General features: G+C 40.5%; 1 protein-coding gene across 2 annotated transcripts in view; it reads left to right on the top strand.

Annotated features, from left to right (window-relative positions):
* The window catches only part of PECR (peroxisomal trans-2-enoyl-CoA reductase), a 33,065-nt gene that overhangs the window by 6,881 nt on the left and 4,666 nt on the right, over nucleotides 1-21,518 (top strand). For both annotated transcript variants that reach the window (XR_008381234.1, XM_053597386.1), the window contains exons 2-7: nucleotides 5,322-5,455; nucleotides 6,103-6,268; nucleotides 9,647-9,728; nucleotides 12,097-12,193; nucleotides 13,742-13,852; nucleotides 18,937-19,048. Coding sequence is in view for 1 of the 2 variants with exons in the window: in XM_053597386.1 (XP_053453361.1) it covers nucleotides 5,322-5,455; nucleotides 6,103-6,268; nucleotides 9,647-9,728; nucleotides 12,097-12,193; nucleotides 13,742-13,852; nucleotides 18,937-19,048 (702 nt within the window). In the remaining variant the exon portion in view is untranslated. The remainder of the gene's footprint in view (nucleotides 1-5,321; nucleotides 5,456-6,102; nucleotides 6,269-9,646; nucleotides 9,729-12,096; nucleotides 12,194-13,741; nucleotides 13,853-18,936; nucleotides 19,049-21,518) is intronic.

Raw genomic sequence — 21,518 nt, 5'->3', positions numbered from 1 at the left:
GGCCAGGCCCTCTTTGTCCTGTAACAATTTCACTCTGATGCTCTGTATGGATGAAGTACAGTGGTATAATTATAGCCCCTTGTAACCTCGAACTTGAGCAGTCTTCCTGCCCCAGCCTCCCACTGGGATTACAGACTTGAATCACTGCATCCAGCTCCTTCTCATGTTATCCCCCATCTTTGTTGAGGTATAATTGACACATACTTAATGCACAAATGTGAATGTGCAATTTGATGAGTTTTGACGTATGTGTACACGTATGAAATCACCACAATCAAGATGATTTATGTATCTGTCACCCCAAATGTTTTCTTTTGCCCCTTTAGACCTTTTGTAATCCTGCCCCCAACTTCATCCTCCTCACACTCAGGCAACTGTGATCTGCTTTTTGTCACTATCAATTAGTTTGTATTTTCTAGATTTGTATATAAGTGGAGTCATATAGAATGTAATCTATATGCCTGGCATTTTTCACTTAACACATTCATTTTGAGATTTACCCATGTTGTTGCTTGGGTCAATAATTTATTCGTTTTTTATTGCTGACTGGTATTTCATTCTGTGGTAGACCACAGTGTGTTTATCTTGTCACTCTTTGATGAGCATTTGAGTTGTTTGCATTTTTTGACTCTTACAAAGATAGCTTCTATGAATTTTACATGCAAATCTTTGTATGGACATATGCTTTTGTTACTTTTTTTTTTTAAGACAGTCTCATTTTGTTGCCCTTAGTAGAGTACGGTGGCATTATAGCCCACAGCAACCTCGAACTCCTGAGTTCAAGCAATCCTCTTGCCTTACCCTCCCAAGTACCTGGGACTACAGGCACCCTCCACAACGCTTACCCACCTGTTTTTAGAGATGGGGGTCTCACTCTTGCTCACACTGGTCTCGAATTCCTGAATTCAACCAATCCATCTGCCTTGGCCTTGCTTTTGTTACTCTTGAATACCTAAAGGATAATATCTGGTCATACGATAGGTGAATGTTTAACTTTTTAAGAAACTGCCAACTAGTTGCACAGTATGTCCTCTTATTCTATTGACCCTCTTTATCCCTGGTAATATTCTTTGCTCTGAAATCTACTTTGCATAATATTAATACAGCTGCCAACAGCTTTCTTTTGATTAGTGTTAGCATGGTATATCTTTTTTCCATTCTTTTACTTTTATTTGTGACTTTACACTTCTATTGCATTTCTTTTTTTTTAGAGATAGAGTTTCACTTTGTGGCCCTTGGTAGAGTGCTATGGTGTCACAGCTCACAGCAACCTCCAACTCCTGAGCTTAGGCGATTCTTTTGCCTCAGCCTCCTGAGTAGCTGGGACTACAGGCATCCGCCACAACACCCGGTTATCTAGTGCATTTCTTAAACATAGTGTATGGTTAGATCTTGCTCTTTTATCCAATCTGGCAACCTATGTCTTTAATCGGGGTATTTAGACAATTTACATTTAGTGCGATTATCAATATAGTTGAATTTAAATCTACCGTATTGTTATTTCTGTTCTTTATGTCCCATCTGTTCTTTTTTCCTTTTACTTTTGTTTTCTGCCTTCTTTTGGATTAGTTTAGCATTTTTATAGTTTTTCAATGTATCTTCTTTATTATAGGCTTATTACCTATAACTCTTCTTTTTGTTTTTTGTGGTCATTATACATATTTAACTCATCTTCTAGTGATCGGTGGTACTGTCCCACTTCACATAGAATGTAAGACTGTGAGGCTCGGCGCCCATAGTTCAGGGAATAGGGCTCCAGCCACATACACTGAAGCTGGCAGGTTCGGGCCTGGTCCAAGCCTGCTAAACAACAATGACTACTGCAACCAAAAAAAAAAAAAAAAAAAATAGCTGAGTGTTGTGGGGGGTGCCTGTAGTCCCAGGAGGCTGAGGCAAGAGAATCTCTTAACTCAAGAGTTTGAGGTTGCTGTGAGCTGTGACGCCATGGCACTCTACCAAGGGCAACATAATGAGACTATCTCAAAAAAAAAAAAAGAATTTAAGACTGTGAATAGCCACTGCCCTCCGGTGAAGGTAACATAGTAAGAACTTTGTCTTTTTTTTTTAAATAGTTTTTTAACATTTTACAGGTAGTTCTTGCTCTGTATTTGCTTTGCATTGTGGGTTAACTGTGCAAAACAAATTTAATAATCAATAGGACAATTGCTAATGCTTCATCATCTTTAAAAAATTGTATCAAAGCATTAGACATTTTTTTACTGTCAGTTATAAATGTATAGGGAAATGAACAAGTAGTAAAACTAGACCCAAGTCAGTATGACTGGGAAGACGTTGGTCAAAGGGTACAAAGTCTCAGACCAGAGAAGTAAAGTTTGGTGGTTTATTTCACAGCATTGTGACTATCATTATGGTAATAACAATGTATTGTATATTTCAAGATTGCTGAAGGAGTGGTTTTTAAATGTTCTTACCACAAAGAAATGATAAGTATGTGGGGTGATGGATATTAATTAGCCTGATTTGATCATTCCATGATGTATACGTATCTGAAAACATCTCATTGTACTCAATTATTATTTGTCCACTGGAAATAAGCTAAAATGAAAAACAGTAAAACCTTAAGAAAGTATTTTATTTATATGTGAAACATTTATCAAGAGTAGTTTGGGCCGGGTACAGTGACTCATGCCTGTAATCCTAGCACTCTGGGAGGCTGAGACAGGTACATCACTTGAGCTCAGGAATTCCTGACCAGCCTGAGGAAGAGCCCATCTCTACTAAAATTAGAAAAACTGGCCAGGTCTCGTGGTGGGTGCCTGTAGTTCCAGCTACTCTGGAGGGTGAGGCAAGAGGATCACTTGAACCTGGGAGTTTGAAATTGCTGTTAGCTATGAGATGCCACAGCACTCTATCAAGGGTGACAAAGTAAGACTCTTTCTCAAAAAAAAAAAAAAGAATAGTTTGAATAGTGCTTACATTCTTCTCACTGTATATCTTACAATATGAAACAAGGATTTCTTTTTTTTTTGAGACAGAGCCTCAAGCTGTCACCCTGGGTGGAGTACTGTGGCATCACAGCTCCCAGCAACCTCCAACTCCTGGACCCAAGTGATTCTCCTGCCTCCGCCTCCCAAGTAGCTGGGACTACAGGTGCCCGCTACATGCCCAGCTATTTTTTTGGTTGCAGCCATCATTGCTGTTTGGAGGCCCTGGGCTGGATTCGAACCTGGCAACTCAGGTGTATGTGGCTGGTGCCTTAGCTGCTTGAGCCACAGGCGCTGAGCCAAGGATTTTTTTTTTTATGCTTATAGAATTGGTATATGCCTTTCTATGTTTGGATCAGCCTTCAGCTTTTCACTTCAGTGTCATGAAAAATTTCCAAGAGGTTCCTTAAGGTGAAGGTTTTGTGTGTGTCACTTCCTTTGGAACATCTTCATTGTCTTTGTTACAAGCACTTTCTTCCTTGACGTTAAGTGGCTGCAAATCTGTGGTCCCCAGAAGGGCAGCAGTGTCAGCATTCCTGTGGTCAGCTGTTCTTGGTAAGACTTCCTTGATAATTAATTCTGATTTCACTTCCATTGTCACCATTTTCATCTCTTTGTATCACTCCAGTCCCTCTTTTGATCATCTGTTTTTTACAAATGCCACGTGGATTTTGTTGTTGTTGTGGTTGTTGAGAGACAAGGAGATGACACAATTACATTCTCTGCTGTCTGTGCATGAACCGAAGATGAGCTGCCCAGGGCCTGATCAATTAGAGATACCGAAAGAAATGCCACGATTAGTCACTAATCATAATGTGCGTCTGTTGTTTACGTAGTGATTTGTTGGTTGAAGAGTTAGTAGTGGAGTTTATATTTTATGCAGTTATAGTTCATATGCCATGGTAGCCGAAATTCAAATCATCAGTGGAAGACTGGGTATAATTGAATGAAGCGAAGGTAGTTGAAATTAGCGCATGTTGGAGCTGAGCAAAACGAGGGCTGCCTGGACTCACATTTCACCCATCCTGGCCATTGTGCCGCTGTGCCGCTGTTCTCAATGAGAGAGGCATTTTATCTCTACATACATTGTAAATCCTGTAAGACCTCATTATTATTTTGCTTTAAACTCTCACTGCCTTTTCAAGAGATCTGAATAGAAAGAAGAAGTCTTTATGTTTGCTCACATAATTACCAGTTCTGGTTCTCTTTTTTTCTTCTGTAGTGTGGGTCACTTTGATGAATTCTTCTAGCTTTCAAATGCATGAAAAAATACTTTGCCATCATTTTTGAAAGATATTTTCACTGAGTCAAGATTTCTAGTTTCTCAACCTTTTTTTTACTTTTTGGGTACTGTAAAGATGTGGTTCCACTGACTTGTGGGTTGCATTGTTTCTGAAATAAATCGCCTTTTTTGTTCTTTTTTTTTTTGAGACAGGGTCTTACTATCTTGCCCTTGGTAGAGTGCCGTGGTGTCACAGTTCATAGCAACCTCAAACTCTTGGGCTTAGGCGATTCTCTTGCCTCAGCCTCTCCAGTAGCTGGGACTACAGGTGCCCCCCACAACGTCTGGCTATTTGTTGTTGTTGTTGTCATTGTTGTTTAGCAGGCTCTGGCCGGGTTTGAACCTGCCAGCCTGGGGGCATGTGGCTGTCCCACTAACCACTGAGATACAGGTGTTGATCTGAGCAGCCTTTAGTCTATGGCAAATTTTGCTGGTGCTGTCCCCTTCCGAGTACTTCACTCAATGCCTGCTGAAAACTTTCTCCTGGTGGGTACACTAACTATTCTCTGTGCTGTGTGAGTGCCCGGTTTTTTCCTCGTGCTCATTTTGGATGGCTCTTTCCACTTTGATTTACTCCCATGCACTGATCAGAACTCAGCAGGAGACTAAGGGAGTCTATGATCTCTGCAGTCTTCTCTCTGTGCTCTTTTCTCTCTACGCCCTATGCCATCTAGCTGCCTTGGCCTCCCTGGACCCTCAATGCCGTCTCTTCCAGGCAACGAGACTTCTGGGGTCTGCATGAGTCCTGCTCCCTGCTGTAGTCTGGAGGCTCCCTACAGGCAGTAAGCTGGGCAATAGGAGGGCTCACATTATCTGTTGTCATCCCAGAGATGACTGTCCAGTGCTGGTTGGTGTTTAATGCCTGAAAATCATTGCTTCATATACTTCATCCAGTTCTTTAGTTGTTTCGGGCTGGAGGGTACTAGGAAACTCAGTTTCTATTACTCCATCTTGTTCAGAAGCAGAAGACCTATTCATTTTTTTTTTTTTTAAGTAGGACGACTTGACATAATTTCTCAACATTATTATCATTTTTGGAATTTGGACAACTCATGAAAACATAGTTACTTGTTCTCTGGCTTGTTTCTCTTCAGGGAGTAATGTGGTCATCACATCCCGTAAGTTTGACAGATTGAAATCTGCTGCGAGAGAACTGAATGCCAGCCTGCCTCCCAGAAGCCAGGCTCGAGTCACCCCCATCCAGTGCAACATCCGGAACGAAGAGGAGGTGAGGCTAATACATCTGTGTAATTTATCCATGTAGTTTTATTGGCAGTTAGTGGTTCCAGAACCAAGTCGTGCTCCAGGTTCTCCTATAGTAGCTGTCTTGCATGAGATTCACAAGGAGCAGAGCCTGCGAAGGAGATTCTTTTGGTAATCATGATTTATTGAGCCAGTGACCTCAGGAGAAGAAGAAGAGGGACAGAAGCAAGAATGTGGTCTCAGCCACAAAAAGACTGCCTTTTGTCCTTTACGTCTTTTTTTTTGGCCACTGGCATATGGCTTAACCATTAAGTCATTTATTAATGTTCATTTTAACTTGACTTTATTGCTATCTTATTATTCTTGGGTGGTAGCTTACAAATTAATTTCTCTGAGGGCTGCCCCATTTAGGGGTGATCTAGGCACTTGGATATGTCCTGTAATTAAAATTACAATTTTACCTTTATGTTCTATGGGTGCTGGATACTGGTGAATTACTCTCTGGTTTTGGACTTTTAGGTTTATCCATTGCTCATTTACTGAGGGACTTGAAGTTGCTGTTCACTGTGGGAGACTACAAGCTTTGTTATACTTATAGAGCAAGCAGTCAGTCCTGATAGCAAGTTAGGATATTAAACTTTTAATGTTTTTACCTTCTATGTTCTTCCTTAGGTGAATAATTTAATCAAATCTACGTTAGCTACTTATGGTAAGATCAATTTCTTGGTAAACAATGCAGGAGGCCAGTTCCTTTCCCCTGCTGAACACATCACTTCAAAGGGGTGGAATGCTGTGGTTGAGACCAACCTGACAGGCACCTTCTACATGTGCAAAGAAGGCAAGTGCCCCATCGATGTTCACTTACCAATGGGTCTTGACTTAGAGACTGTAGAGAATCCTGTTAGAAATCTGGAAACTCCGTGTTGTTAACATTATTTCCTTGATTTTCTCACATACAACATAGGAATGTAAATTAGTACATTTCTCGATGGTAATTTGGCAATGTTATAAAATATGGATATCCTTTTGATCTTATAATTTTATTTCTAAGAATTTATCATGAGAAAATGACTAATGATCTGTATGAAGATTTAGCTATAAAGTTGTTCACAAAAGTAGAGAAAACTCAGACCCAGCTCAGTGGCTCACACCTGTAATCTTAGCACTCTGGGAGGCCAAGGTAGGTGGATTGCCTGAGCTCACAGGTTCAAGACTAGCCTGAGCCAGAGCGAGACCTCATCTTTAAAAGTAGCCAAGGGGGCAGTGCCTGTGGCTCAGTGGGTAGGTCTCCAGCCCCATATACTGAAGGTGGCAGGTTCGAACCCGGCCCTGGCTAAACTGCAACAAAAATATAGCCAGGCATTGTGGCAGGCGCCTATAGAGACTCTGTCTCTAAAAAAAAAGAAACAAAGTTACTCAGGTAGTAGCATGGATTGGAAAGGACTGAGACTGGAATGTGGGCAGTTAGTGAAGAGGTTAGCTTGGTGAAGCAGCGAACATGAGAAGGCCTATATAAAAGCAAAGGCAGCGGGCAAGGCCAATACGGGCTGGCATTTCTTTTCAGTGCTTACCATGTGCAGTCACTCCACTAAGCACATTTTATCCATCTCAGTTAAACTTTCTAACAGCCCTATGAGTTAGCTATTCCCAGTGTCCTTTTACAGATGAGCAAACTAAGGCTCAAAATAATTTGATTCCATATCTAAAGCACACAGTTAGTAAAGGGTCAGAAATAGTCCTGTACTCTTAACCATTTTCCCATCCAGCCTCCTGAAAGCGAGGTTCTTGGCATTGCCACTTGACGCTAAGTGACTTGCCAGTTTCAACAGCTCTTAAGGGAAGCACTTGGGTTGATATCCAAATCTGACTCCAAAATCAGTGCTGTTAGCCCCATACACTAACTCAAAGCAAAAAGGATAGATTTGAGATCATTCTAATATAGGTTGGCAAACCAATTAGATACAGAATTATAAAATGGATGTTGACTCCTAAGAAATTAGGCATCGTTCACTGAAATAGGGAGTAATTGCATGAAGAAGGGTTTCAAAGGAGCATGGGAGAAAAAAGAAGATGACAAGTCATTTCTGGACATATTGCACTTGAAAGACCCACAGACACTTAAACTATCCAGTGGGGAGTTTTTGAGGCCCGACATGTGAAATAATAAATGATCTTGCCTTTGCATTACTAAGGCAAAATGGCATTATGGTTAAGAGTGCAAACTCTGTCAGACTGCTTGCATTTAAATACTTACTCCAACACTTATGAACTGTGATACTGAGCAAGTTCCTCATCTCCTCTAATCCTCAGTCTCTTTAGTTTTAAGATGGGGATCAATAAAAGAACCTCCTTCACAGGCTGGCCAAGTGCATCCACGCATATAATGCACAGAAAGTTCTCAGCAGCGTGCTTGTGTTCAGTACGTGTTAGACAGCACATGTCCCCATTTCGGAGGACAAGTCCTGCAGAACACAGCACTTCTAGTGATGGTAACGAAAGCAGCGCCCAGAGGAATCTGAGAGGGAGCTGTCAGACTTAGCCAACAGTCCAGAGAAGCAAAAGTTAAGGAAGATGTCAGAGTTTCAAGAGAGAAAGAATAATGGAGAATGTCAAATGCCACAAGGAAGTCCAGACAGAAAAGGACTACGGAGCTGAAGAGAACTGAGCAGTTCGTGTCTTTTGGAAGAGAGTTTCAAGGAACTTTGTGACATTCATCCTTGCCATAATGTTCTAAAGTAGTAAATAGGTTGATCCAGAAATTTCACTTTTAAGGACATTTCCTAAAATTACATGGTGAAACTATTTTGTTATAAAGAGTGCTGTACATGTTACACCATCTGTAAGCAAAACTCAGAACACCATATAATCAGTAGGGAACTGGTTAAATAAATGAGTACAATAGAGTAATGTCAGCTGTAAAAGGACTGAAAATTTCTCTATTAATTATTTTAAAGGGATCTTCAGGATGTATTGTTCAGCACAAAAAAGTAACATGCACAAAAATGTTTAGAGGTTAAGACCATATTTTTTAAAGGTGTGGATATCCCTACATGTATGTGTGTGTATCTCTGCCTATGTTTTTTAAGAATTGAAATAAGTCATTAAAAATTGGTTATTTGTGGGAGAGGAGGAGAATTAGGTAAAGGGAAATGCAGATCAAAACCTCAATAAGATACTACTTCACTCCCACTAGAATGGCTATAATCAAAAAGTCAGCTAGTAGTAATATGGAGAAACTAGAACCCTCATGCGTTTCTGACAGCATTGTAAAATGGTGAGGCTACTTGGGAAAACAGCTTGGCAGTTTCTCACAAAGGTAAACATGGAGTTATATGATCCAGTAATTTCACTTCTTGGTGTCTACCCAAGAGAAATAAAAACATGTCCACACAAGATTTATATTCATAATCACCCCAAAGTAGAAACAGTCCAAATGTTTATTAGCTGATGAATGGATAAATGAAATATGGCATGTCCATATGATGAAATACCACTCAGCAATAGAAAGGAACTTTTAATACATTACAACATGGATGAACGTCACAAAGTGATGTGGAAGAAGCCAAACACAAAAGTCCACACATAGGCTTGGCGCCCATGGCTCAGTGATTAGGGCAGTGGCCACTTACCTCGAGGCTGGCGGGGTCGAACCCAGCCTGGGCCTGCTAAACAACAATGACAACTGTAACAGAAAAAGAGCCAGGCGTGTGGCAGGCGCCTGTAGTCCCAGCTACGTGGGAGGCTGAGGCAAGAGAATTGCTTAAGCCCAAGAGTTTGAGGTTGCTGTGAGCTGTGACACCAGGGTACTCTACTGAGGGCAACATAGTGAGACTCTGTCTCAAAAACAAAAAAGAAAAGAAAAAGGTCCACATATATTGTGATTCAATTTATATAAAGTGTTCAGAAAAGGCAAAGACAAATCTAGAGAAAGAGAAAGATGAGTGTTTGCTTGGGGATAGGTGGAGCTACAGATGGGTACAAAGGAACTTTTGTGGGGGATGGAAACATTCTAAAACTAGAATGGTGGCTTGCTTCATATATTAAAAATCATTAAATTGTACACTTAAAGTCTGTGAACTTTATGATGTCAGTCAGGTTTTTTATAACAAAATGTAAATAAAAATGTAAAATATATCAAATAGGCAGCATGCTACAAGGTATCAGAGGAGAGGAGGGACACTATTGAATAATCAATGTGATTGTCTGTATTTTGCAGTTTACAACTCCTGGATGAAAGAGCATGGAGGATCTATTGTTAATATCATTGTGGTTACTAAAAGTGGATTTCCAACAGCTGCGTAAGCATTTTTAATATTTTTTATTTGTATGTCTTTGGGGTGTTCTCTGAAGGAGGAAGAGGGGGAGGGAATATTTCTTAGATCAACATCATTAGGCTGGGAGTGGAGGCTCATGTCTGTGATCTCAGCACTCTGGGAGACCGAGGCTGATGGATTGCCTGAGCTCGCAAGTTTGAGACCAGCCTGACCCAGAGTGATACCCCATCTCTAAAAATAGCTGGGTGTTGTGCTGGGCACCTGTAGTCCCAGCTAGTTGGGAGGCTGAGGCAAGAGAATCACTTGAGCTCAAAAGTTTGAGGTTGCTGTAAGCTATGATGATGCCACAACACTCTACCTAGGGCAACAAAGTGAGACTTTGTCTCAAAAAAAAAAAAGATTGTTAATACTTTTAATGAATTGTGACCTTAACTCACACTTCCCTTTATTTGAACTTTAAAAATGTACTTCTAAAACATTCTCATTCAGTCTAGGCATAGTGGCTCATGCCTGCAATCCTAGCATTCTGGGAGGCCAAGGCAGGAGGATCCCTGGAGCTCAGGAGTTTGAGACCAGCCTGAGCAAGAGTGAGAACCCATCACTACAACAAAAAAGAAAGAAAGAAAAAGTAGCCAGGCATTGTAGTGGGCACCTGTATTCCCAGGTACTCAAGAGGCTGAGGCAAGAAGATCCCTTGAGCCAAGGAACTTTCAGGAACAAACAACACAATTTTTTATAAAGAGTATGACAAAGATGTATCTGCTGCATAATTTGTAAGCAAATGTCAGAATAGCATATATATAACCAGTAGAGGACTGGTTACAGTCCTGGGACAACATAGTGAGACTGCCTGACACATACACAAAGTTCCATTCAGATTAGGAATGGCCAGATTTACCAAGAAAAGAAAAGAAAAATAGAATGCCCTATTAAATAGTTTTTCCATATTAAATATAGTCCAAATATTGCATGGGGGCATACTTGTGAAAAAAAATTTATTTGTTGTCTATCTGATGTTTGGATTTAATCGGATGTCCTGTGTTGTATTGGGCACATGTAATCTAGATGTTAATAAACTTGCCATCACTGAGTGGGCACTGTTTTTTTGTTAAGGTGTTGAAATGAAACTGATCTATATTTAGATTCAAATACCATGAACGTGCCTATTTGATTTTAGACAGAACTGCTAAATTGATATTCCTAAAAATAACCCAGAATTTTTTCCCCAAAGCTTCTAAGGCTTTGTACTTCAAATTAGTCACTCTGTAAGCAGAGAGTTTGCTTCCTCTGTGTACCAACTCAATTCCTGTATTATTCAGAATTCCCTCAGTTGTATGGGATAGAAATAAAATTTAGACTTAGCTTAAGTAAAAATCTGGGCAGTGGTTCTTCAAGTGTGATTTCTGGACCAGCAGAATCAGCATTTTATGGGAACTTGTTAGAACTGCAATTGCCCAGCCCCACTGCAGATCTCTTGCATCAGAAACTCTGGCCAAGCAATCTGTGCCAGCCCCCCAAGGCAATTCTGGTACCGGCAGAATGCTGCATGGGGGCACGTTAGGTTGGATGCTGCTTCCACCCTTGTTTTTGTTTTCTTCACGTCCACCCGCATTCTTTGCATGTGGCCGAAAGAGTACGAGCAGGAGATACAGGCCGACACTAGCTGTTCCTAAATCTGCACTGAGAGAGTGCGTCAAATCGACCCAGAAAAAAAAGATACCAGTGGCAGCAAGTCCCAGAGAGGATCCTCATTAACCACTTGAGTCACAGGTGCTGTTGGTTAAGAGGAGGCTCGGTGCCGGTGGCTCAGCGGCTAAGGCACCAGCCACATACACCAGCACTGGCAGGTTCAAATCCAGCCCGGGCCTGCCAAACAACAATGACAACTACAACCAAAAAATTGCCGGGTGTTGTGGCGAGTGCTTACAGTCCCAGCTACTTGGCAGGCTGAGGCAAGAGAATCGCGTAAGCCCAAAAGTTGGAGGTTGCTGTGAGCTGTGATGTCATAGTACTCTACTGAGAGCAACATAGTGAGACTCTGTTTCAAATAAATAAATGAATAAATAAAGTTGGTTAAGAGGAGAAATGTAACACCACATATACTCATTATTGGAACTAACCAATTTACTTCCGTGTACAGATGGAAGTAAAACTCAGTGGAAATCAACTAGGGGCAGGGGGAGAAGGGGAGGAGCAAACATCTACCTACTGGGTACAGTGAACACTGTCTGGGAGATGGCATACTGACAGCCAGGACTCAAGCATTGCCAAGGTGTTCCATGTAACCAAAAACACTTGTACTCCCTTAAAATTATGAAAGTTTTGAAAACACAGAGAGAGAAATATTCAAGAAAAGCTGATTATAACGTTATTTATTTTCTGTCTTTCAAAGGCATTCTGGAGCTGCAAGAGAAGGTGTTTACAACCTCACCAAATCCTTAGCATTGGAATGGGCCTCCAGTGGAGTGAGGATCAACTGTGTTGGCCCTGTAGGTAAACATTCTATGTGGAATTGTTGACAAATCCTACTTTTCAGATTCCATGTGTGATGTTGATAGATATTTTTGTTAATATGCAAACATACTACACGACTTTGACTTAAAGTCAAACATAGTCAAAACATAGATAAAACCAGAAAGTCTAATTTGAAGACCCAGCATGGTGGCTCATGCCAGCACTCTGGGAGGCCAAGGCAGGTGGATTGCCTGAGCTCAGGAGTTCCAGACTAGCCTGAACAGGAGCGAAACCCTAGGTGTTGTGGCGGGTGCCTGTAGTCCCAGCTACTTGGGAGGCTGAGGCAAGAGAATCTCTTGAGCCCAAGAGTTTGAGGTTGCTGTGAGCTGTGATGCCACAGTGGCACTCATTGCCTGGATCACTGAGTGAGACTCTGTCTCAATTAAAAAAAAGAAAGTCTAATTTGCGTTACAGGAAGTATTCTTTGATTTACAGATTGTCAAGAAGGTTAAATTAAACCAGTAGTTCTCAATCCTGACTGCGTATTAGGATTATCCTTGAAATGTTTCAACAATAGTAATATGTGAAGTTTATCCCAACTCATAGAGTCTAGGCATTTATATGTTAAAAATAGCTTAGAAAATTCTAATGTACAGGGAGGGTTGAAAACCACTGCTTTAAGACATGAATTTTTGATGACAATTAAGGTTATGGGGGGGAAACAGAAGGAGGGAAGGAGGGAGGGGGGTGGGGCCTTGGTGTGTGTTACACTTTATGGGGGCAAGACATGATTGCAAGAGGGACTTTACCTAACAATTGCAATCAGTGTAACCTGGCTTATTGTACCCTCAATGAATCCCCAACAATAAAAAAAAAAAAAAGTCAAAAAACAAACAAACAAAGTCAAAAAACAAACCAAAAAAAAAAGACATGAATTTTTGAAATAATCAATACTGTCAGGTGTTCTCATTTTACTTTCCGGTCTTCCCTCTAACCTGTGTTGTAGTTATGATTCCATAATAAACAGCTTTATCCTGTAGCGTAACAATGTTCTTAAGTTCTTAAGTGTTCCTGACCTAATAAGCTATTGCTATCTAGTGAAAGATAAATAAAAGAATTCTTAAGCAATTGAAATTTTGGCTTATTTATATTGGATTTAAATATTTTGTTTGTGATTTCAATCTAGGAGAAGAGCCAAGAGAACACTGCATTGTCTAAGTGTCACGCAGCCATAGCTCATCCTTCCCTTGTAAAGCGGGGAAGTCTAAGTGGTGTAAAATAGAGTCCCCTGCCCTCATGTGCCCATTTAAGTGCCTCTCTCATTTACTTACATTATTAAGCTCCTAAAGCAAGACTTCCATAAAAATATTTAGGGCTTGACTGGTTATTAAGGAAGAGGAGGTCACAAAATGAGCATTCCAATAATTCATTTGTGGATAGTGGTTAACTGCACTCCTTTGACAATATTGAGAAAAACTAAGCCACTAATGTTTTATATTGGTCAATAGAATTCCTTGATATCTTTATAATTAAAATTGAATTTTAGATACTTTATTTTGTTTCTGTTTTGTTTTTAAACATAGGGAAGAATTTATTCCCAGACTGCTGTGGACAACTATGGTTCTTTAGGACAAGACTTATTCGAAGGGTTTATTAAGAATATCCCAGCTAAGCGACTTGGTGTTCCTGAGGAGGTAATGTATGTTTGTAGCATTGATTGGAATTAGTAGGCTTTATATTTTGGAAATTTGTAGCATTTGTTGTCCTTTTTATATGGTCAGGTTATTTGATCAAGATTATTTTTCTCACTCCCACTAAACCATTTCTACTTTTCTTTCTGGCTTTCAGAAATATCCTGGTTGTGCTTTAACTACTGAAAGCATCTTTAATCAGGAGCAAATGTAGTGTGAATTAAGAATAGCGTGTTTTTGTTGTTTCATTGTACTTTTCAGCTACATTATTTTATTACATAACATTTGTTAGTACAAATGTCTAGGGCAGTGGTTCTGAATTTTAAAATATCTAAAAGAATGGAATTGGGATGTTCCTAACATAAATAAATGATAAATGCCTGAGGTGATGGATACCTCAGTTTCCTTGATTTAATTAATTCACATTATGCCTGTATCAAAACATCACATGTACCCTGTGAAGATATATAACTATGATGTACCCATAATAATTAGAAATAGAAAAATAAAATATAAATAGGATTCCAACACTTTCCAGCAAACCTGCTGTAATGCCAGGACTTCATTTACCAGCCTTTCATACTTTCCATCCATTTAATTCTTCATAGTTCCCTTCTGAGCTCTAAGAAGTCTTTCCTGACCTCTGCCAGATTAAGTATCCCTATTTTACACTGTCATGATTCTACTTAATTTTTTTCCTTCTGGCATCTAATGTTAGTGCAAATTTACACCTATTTGTATCATTGTTATTATATTTATCATTCTTAATTAGTGGTATCAATCAAGTCACTTAATATTAATAAATCAAATTAATCAATTAATGCATTTTAAAAAATATGTTAATTCATTAAAAATAGTATTAATAAAAGCATGATAGGTTAACATACATAACATTTTTAATGTTTTGACTAAAGCATTGGATGTCAATCTGGCTTTATGCAAATATATAGTTGTAAAAGGAAGGAGCATTTTTAACAGACTTTTTAGATAACCAGGAATATTCTTTGATTTTCTTAAAGATTAGTTGCAATGTGGAATCCCACATCAATGAACTTTTGTACTCTGTTACATTAAAATCTATCTCATAAGGCCAGGCGCAGTAGCTCATGCCTATAATCCTAACACTTGGGAGGCCGAGGCGGGTGGATTGCCTGAGCTCACAGGTTTGAGACCAGCCTGAGCCAGAGCAAGACCCCGTCTCTAAAAAATAGCTGGGGTTGTCGTGGGCGCCCTTAGTCTCAGCTACTCTGGAGGCTGAGGCAAGAGAATCGCTTAAGCCAAGGAGTTTAAGGTTGCTGTGAGCTATGATGTCACGGCAGCACTGTACCAAGGGTGACAAAGTGAGACTGTGTCTAAAAAAAAAAATCTTTCTCTTAGTTTAACTGGATCTTTTTACCCATATATTATTTTGTAACATCAGGCATTAGTCTTTTAGAAATTATTACTTCACTGAGTTAAGTAGACCTTCTGAACATTGACATACAATTCGTTATACAATATCAAAAAATCACATTTGTTAATAACTCCACTGAGAAACCTTCAGAAAAGTTTAAGTTTCGTGGTGACAGGTGCAAGTTTTCCAAAATTCTAATTTTCCCTTGAAAGCTCAAATATTATCATTAACAATAGATAATCCTCAGTTGTTTTCTTTTGAAGTGGGAGTCTCACTTTGTTTTTGAAAAAACTTTCCAAATACCACACTCCCTCCCAGAAAACATAAAGATCAGTAGTCAGCTCTTCTTAGAGAGACTGTGCCTGACCAGCACACTTCTTCCTTACTTAAATATGTAATAAAGTTAGCTTTGTGCTGAATTTTGTTTCAAATATTGAGTGGTGGCCCCATCCTTTGACAGTGTTTATCATATAATAAGCACTTAACAAATGTTTCAGAATGAAGTTATCTTATGTAGCCCTCCGTCCAAATGAGATTTTGTACTACCCACCTCCTAATATAATGTTTACCCATAGATTAGGCTCTCATTAAATAATACTGGGAGGGAGTATGGTTTACTGGGATTTGCAGACTCATGAAGGTCATGGTTACTTGGGTAAAATGGTGGTGGTTTAGCTGGAGTTTCAGAAAAGAGCTAACTGGAGTCTCTTTTTGCTGACTTCAGCAAAACGTGTGCATGGGGTAAGTTGTCACTGATAGATTAAACAAGGTTAAAACCAGCTCTGATTGCTACTTATTACCATGGCTCAGTCCAATCTGCCTTTCCCAGCAGTGTGGGGGCTTTTAAATTATTAGTTCCATACCGGGTCTGTCCAATAGAACTATAATTGCCACTTTTGTAGTTTTTTTTTTTTTTTTTTTTTTGTAGAGACAGAGTCTCACCTTACCGCCTTCAGTAGAGTGCCATGATGTACACAGGACTCACAGCAACCTCTAGCTCTTGGGCTTCCGCGATTCTCCTGCCTCAGCCTCCCAAGCAGCTGGGATTACAGGCGCCCGCCACAACGCCCAGCTATTTTTTGGTTGCAGTTCAGCCGGGGCTGGGTTTGAACCCGCCACCCTCAGTATATGGGGCTGGCGCCTTACTCACTGAGCCACAGGCACCACCCAACCACTTTTGTAGTTTTAAACTTTCTAGGAGCCACATTAAGTAAAAAGAGGTGAACTAAATTTAAATAATGTATGTGACTTAACCCAATATATCCAGAACATCAGCGTTTAAACATGTGATCAACATAAGGAATTATGAACGAGATATTTTACATTCTCTTTTCCTTACTAAGTCTTCCAAATCTGGTGTGTGTTTTACACTTGCAGCACATCTCCCTTTGGACCAGCCACATTGAAAGTGTTTTTTTTAGGCTCATATGGCCAGTGGCCCCACTTGTGGCTGCCCTCCAGGCTCTCAGAGTCTCAAAGAGCCTTAGCACTGGAAACACAAATTTGTAATGCTTTGTAGAGAGCCAGGATTGGGATGAGGTTACCAAGGTGTGGGCACAAAATTTAAGGGCACACTCTTTCTCAGGGATGACTTTTCAATCCTGAGAGCACCTCCTTATCCCCTAGGTACTTCATTTGCCTCACCCTAGTCCTGGCCCCACTTGGGGGCCTTTTAAAAAATCAGATCCTAGGGCCCCACCCCAAGTCTTACAATTTCTGTGCTCTTAGAAGGACCTAGACATCTGGAGTTTCAGTCAGTTTCTGTAGGGATGCTAATACAGGTGTTCAGTTAGCATCACCCTTTGGGGAATTCTGCTTCTGCCAAAAGCCTTAGGTAAGAGTTCCTTTGCAGGCAGTGAAATAATTTCTTTCTCCCTGGTTTGGGGAGTAGATGTTGCTGAATTCACCAGTTCACTATCTGAATTCTGGGGGGATGCAGTGCTTCCTCTTATAGAGACCTCCTGTCGTGTGTTGCTGGGTGTTTGGCCTGACAAGATCGGGGACTGAACAAACCAGAATGCCAGTTTATTGCTCTACAGGCACATTGACCATTGCAGGGGCCAGAATATAAAAGTCATGTGGTAGTGACAGCAGTGGGGTTGTGGTGGACAACGAAAGGTGGAAACGGAACTGAACTGTTTGAAATGGGAATGAGCAGAGATAAAGCTCTGAGCTCGCTTTTGGTTTCTTTTTTTTTTTTTTTGAGACAGATTCTCACTTTATCACCCTTGGTAGAGTGCAATGACATCACAGCTCACAGCAACCTCCAACTCCTGGGTTTAGGTGATTCTCTTGCCTCAGCCTCCCCAGTAGCTGGGACTACAGGTGCCTGCCACAATGCCTGGCTGTTTTTTTTTTGTTGCAGTTTGGCCGGGGCTGGGTTTGAACCCACCATCATCGGTGTATGGGGCCGGCGCCCTGCTCACTGAGCCACAGGTGCCGCCCTCGCTTTTGGCTTCTTTACACAGTGTGTAGCTTGTCTGACGCAACGTAAAGGTCCTTCCTAGCTTGCCGCCTTTCCCTGAGTCACTAACCTGATGCTCAGGTTGACAGAGGAAGCTGTCTGCGAACTGTTGGATTACCGTGCCCACACACGGTAGGATTCATGTTACAAGCATGTGCTTTCAGGTGGGTTGAGCCGGGAATGGGCAGCAGGTGGCAGTGGGGAGTATTTGCTCTGTTTGTTTGTTTGTTTTGTTTTGTTTTGTTTTGTTTTCAAAGATATTGGATTTATGTCATGTGAAAGCGACATTAATTGGGGAAAAGAACAGTATGAAACAGCCAATTTGTACTCATTAAAAATGAATGCAGTGGCAGCATTACTTTAAACAGTTCTTAGGGCATTTTCTAGAATTACACAGGCCCAATCCTCCCACCTTGCCCCAGCTGAAACTATACCTCCAAATTTTAACAAGTGTTCTGCTGGTTTACAATACCATGTTCACCAATGAAACCATAAATTTAAAAAGGGTGAATTCTCCACTCCAAATATGCTTCTGTCATTTTGGAAAAACAATTTTTCTAAATGCAATGTTGCATAGAAAACTTGGACCAAGAAACCAAATTAAGACCTTAAGGATGTGAGGGTGTGTGGTGTGTATGTGTGTGTCTATATTATATATATATATAATATTTAGTATTTTATATAAAATACTATATATATTTATATATAATATAAATTTTTAGTACAAATTTTAGTACAAAATTGTAGTACAAAATTTTATATATATATAAAATCCCTCCCCTACAATGAAAACCAAACAAATAAACAGAAAATCTAAAAGTGTATACCTGCTTTCTGACTTCACAGCAAATCAGAAATTGCATAGGATATACTTTGTGCAAGGCAAAAAGCCTTTTAAGTAGGCTGGAATATAACTCCTAATCTTGCTCACAGTTCTGGTATTATCAGATATCATCAAACTTGTGTTTTAAGTTGTCTTTCATGACCTTGGCATTTGGTGGTTCATCAAGTAGCTTTAGGTTTTGAAGGCCTATCCATTGTCGAATTTTAATTCGGCACAGGTCCTGCAAGTTTCTGGGCTGTCCAACCTTTTTTCTTTTCTGTAGCACATTAGAATAGTAAGAGCTGATTTGCACCACACATTAAATACACAGCAACAAAAGCTGATGAGCAAAAGAAGAAAAGAGAGTATTTGCTTTTATGTGTGTGCATGATCGTTTCTGTTTCCAGGTATCCTCCGTGGTGTGCTTCCTGCTGTCCCCTGCAGCTTCCTTTGTCACCGGACAGGTGGTGGATGTGGATGGGGGCCAGTCTCTCTACTGCCACGGCTATGACATACCAGGTAAGCAACAGAGGAATGAGTCCTCACTGGCTTTATGCCTTTTCATGTTCAGGTGTTCGAAATGTCTGACAATGTTTCTCATGTAGAACATCAAAAGTGGTAAGATGTTTATATTTGTGATATGATTTTTAAAGGAAATGTTCCTCAGCACAGAAAATATTTAATTATCTTTATTGGCTGGGCACCCGGAGCTCAGTGGTAAGTTTGAATCTGTAGTCCCAGCTATTTGGGAGGCTGGGGCAAGAGAATTTGCTTAACCCCAAGAGTTTGAGGTTGCTGTGAGCTGTGATGCTGATACCCAAATTTCGTCTTCAGTAAGTTCTTGGTCTTGGTGATTCGAAGAATGAATCCACAACCACAGATCCGTGGTAAGACAGGATTTATTTACAGAAAAGAATACAAAAACCCCAAAGCTCCTGGCAGAAAGAACCCAGGTTGGGGGGAGAAAGCTCTCTCGCTCTGTCTCTCTCCGGGTTCTTAGTGTAGGGGTATAGGAGTGTATATAGTCACATGGGTTCTCTGTAATTAATATAGCCCGAATACATTTAATATAGCCCTCTATAGTTACATTTAGCGGGAACTAGGTAGCAAATGAATGGCTACAATCCCTTTCATTCCCAGGCCTAGGAAACCTATATGAAATTGACTAGGCCTAGGAAATGGGGGGTTCCTTGTTCAGCCACAAGTGCAAAGAGAGGGAGACCTAAGGTGCTGGTGTCTCCCCAGCAATTGTCTGGCCCATCCAGCCACTAGAGCCTCCCACGAGGCCCTCCTGCTTACCCTTCAGCCGGCTGGTTCCTCTGTAGGCTGCCACCAAACCAATACCACCTGAAGGCAGCAGGTCCGCCCCTCAGCTCCATCGAGCTGGCTAGGGAGCCACCTGTCTTATATCAATGCCACAGCACTCTACCCAGGGCCATAAAAGTGAAACTGTCTCAAAATAAATAAATAAGTATCTTTATTATAGAACTTAGCTTTGGCTTAGTGCCTGTAGCTCAAGTGGCTAGGGCGCCAGCCACATAACACCTGACCTGGAGGGTTCAAATCCAGCCTGGGCCCACCAAACAACAATGACAACAATAACCAAAAAACAGCCGGACATTGTGGAGAATGCCTGTAGTCCCAGCTACTTGGGAGGCTGAAGCAAGAGAATCACTTAAGCCCAAGAGTTTGAGGTTGCTGTGAGCTGTGACATCACAGCACTCTACTCGGGGCAATAGCTTGAGTCTCTGTCTCAAAAAAAAAAAACAAAAACTTAGCTTTGCATAACTAAAATAGGTTGTTAGAATTTGAGCCCTGAAAAATATTCTCAGTATGAGTGTATATATAAAGAAAGACATAGAAATGAGGCAAGAGGGTGCTATGTTTTTGAAGGTGTAGCTCCTTTTTGTCCAAAAAGTGGCTTATATACCTGAGCAGAAGAATCAGACCTGCTAGGTGGTGGTATTTTGCAGTTTCTTTGAGATTTATATATGGAAAAAAGCCATATATAAATACATGAAATTGCTGTATTTATTATGTTTGATGTACAAAGACAGTAGTTTTTGTAAGTTTCAACAAATACCGAAATTACGGACAAATGCCTGTGTGTGCATGTGTTTATCTCATGACTACACTATGTAACTTTGAGGTTAGAAAGGTCCTAAAAATTCAGATAGTCCAATATCCTAATTTATAAATGAAAAAACAAATCCTTAACAGAAGTTAAAAGGTAACTAAATCTAAAAACTCCAAATAATTCTGAGAATGTAGAAAAAGATATAAAATGAAAATGTATTTGACCCCCTCTTGCTAAAGATCATTGATTAAGTGTCTACTAGCAAATTAGCATATGGCTGATGTAACCCAGGTGTATTTGAATTTCATCTTAGGGACCACGATTCAACTTAATGGCTTTATATCTTCTTTTTTTTTGAGACAGAGTCTCACTATGTCCCCTTCGGTAGAGTGCTATGCCATCACAGCTCACAGCAACCTTAAACTCTTGGGCTTAAGCTATTCTCTTGCCTCAGCCTCCCAAGTAGCTGGGACTATAGTGCCCACCACAACACTCAGCTTTTTTTTTTGTAGTTGTCATTGTTGTTTAGCAGGCCCGGGCCAGGTTTGAACCTGCCAGCCCTGGTGTATGTGGCTGGTGCCCTAGCCACTGAGATAAGATCTTTTTTGTGTTAATAAATGATTGATATATCTGAGAAGGGGCAGAAACTCAAGTTGTTTATTCTTTACTCTCCTACCACAACAACCATCATCACTGAAAACTTCTATGACCAAGTATGTGAGGATTTCTGCACACACGCCAAACCAACAAGCAGTTCTCCAGCAGACACTAAGGGGTGTCCTCTAATTCAGCTTCCACTGTCCACCTAGAGATAGCACCAGATCCCATGGGTGAGGGATCCCACTCACAAGTCTGGGCCTCTAGAACTTCTGACCAACTAGCTTCAAGCTGGGGTTCCCATAACACCTTCTT

The sequence above is a fragment of the Nycticebus coucang genome, chromosome 7 (assembly GCF_027406575.1).
Source record: "Nycticebus coucang isolate mNycCou1 chromosome 7, mNycCou1.pri, whole genome shotgun sequence".
Classification (NCBI taxonomy): Eukaryota; Metazoa; Chordata; class Mammalia; order Primates; family Lorisidae; genus Nycticebus; species Nycticebus coucang.
The sequence above is the reverse complement of the archived record's forward strand: the minus strand, read 5'-3'. Positions and strand labels throughout refer to the sequence as shown.